We start from the raw sequence: 1400 nt of genomic DNA on the forward strand, positions 1-1400 counted from the left end.
TGGATTCGTGCTGGGAACAGCAGCGTGGGGGCAAGGAGCCGCCTCCCCATCCACAATCATCTCTCTTAATCCCAGATTTCCCCCTTTTTTTTGGGATAGCATTTTGAGGGGTTTCCAGCTGGAAGAGGACCATGGCAGCTAGGATGCAGCAGCTCGGCAAAGGGATGCCCGCAGCTCACAATTTAAACAAGCTGGGGAGCCACGACGCCCCGTCTCCTCCACCCCATGGGGTGCAAACACCCCCCAGCAGGGCTCCACCACGACGTCCCCCACCGCCTGTCCCCTGTCCCCCCACCTGGGAGCAGGCAAAGCAATTTCTCCCCCAGATTTCAGGTTCAAACGAAGCACTCACGCTGAAAAACACGACTGCTGGGGCAGTGCGCCGGAGCTGGGGATCCCGAGGGGTTTGGCGAGGAGCCTGCACAGCCCGTCAGCAGGACGGGTGACAACACCGCAGTGCCACACCCTGTCCGGGCAAGGGCTTGGCCCCGTCGGACACTCGTCGGCCAAGTGTGGCCTCTGGCACACTTATCGCACAGCAAAGCCGACACCAGTGCAGGCTAGGGGGGGAACTGGTGGCAGTTGCGGTGGTGAGACTGCTTTGTGGTCACCTGGCTGTTCCCACCACCCTGTCCCTATCCTGGGTGCCTGCGGGGGTCCGGAGCGGCTGTCCAGGGGCTCCGGGGGGGTTGGGAAGCCCCACTGAGGGTCTCCTGCCCCATGGTGGAAGCCTGGCTCTGTGTGCAGCCCCAGGAGCTCCCCAGTGCTCGAAGCTCCTCCTTTTGCAAGGGGTGAAGTCAGGGAAGGGGGGAAAAGCAAGGTGGGGGGTAGGAGGGGGGAAATGACAGACAAAACCCTCCCAACTTCCCAAAACAAAAAAAGAGGGGAAAAAAGGGAGAAAAGGAAAAAAGACTAAAAGGAGAAAAGAAAGGAAAAAAGAAAAAAGCAACAAGGTGGCCCGTTACCGCCAGCTCCTTGTTCTCGCTCCGTGCCGGGGTTATCGACCTCCCGGTGCTGGCAGCGCTTGTTGCGGGTTCACGGGCCACACCTTGTCCCCAAGGAGTGCCATGAGGTGACACAGCCGTCACCTTGGCTAGGCTGGGAAAGAGGGAGTCCTCCCAAGAACCTCACAAGGCGACACAGCCTTCACCACTGCTCGGGACAAGGGTGTCCCTGTGAAGCCCCTTGAGACACCACCGCCTTCGCCACGTTTTAAGGGCAAAAACCCCAGGATTTAGGGGAAAGGCGTGGAGATGACGGTGCGGATGCTGTGAGAGAACAGACAACACAGGGCACCGGGAAGTGTCACCTTCTTTAATTAAAAATAAAAACACCAGAGAAGTACGGGCTGCCCCATGGGTGGGGGAGGGCAGCTCTGGGCTGGGCAGAGGACGGGCTCC

At 59.6% G+C, this 1400-nt stretch overlaps 1 protein-coding gene across 1 annotated transcript in view; it reads right to left on the bottom strand.

The window, feature by feature from the left end:
* Positions 1-965: 965 nt before the first annotated feature.
* The window catches only part of PES1 (pescadillo ribosomal biogenesis factor 1), a gene marked incomplete at its 3' end in the record, with an annotated part of 6888 nt that continues 6453 nt past the window's right edge, over positions 966-1400 (bottom strand). The window contains 1 exon segment of the mRNA XM_010077033.1: positions 966-1098. Within this exon segment, the coding sequence (XP_010075335.1) occupies positions 966-1098 (133 nt within the window).

Source organism: Pterocles gutturalis, unplaced genomic scaffold (assembly GCF_000699245.1).
Source record: "Pterocles gutturalis isolate BGI_N339 unplaced genomic scaffold, ASM69924v1 scaffold17318, whole genome shotgun sequence".
NCBI classification, from domain to species: Eukaryota; Metazoa; Chordata; class Aves; order Pterocliformes; family Pteroclidae; genus Pterocles; species Pterocles gutturalis.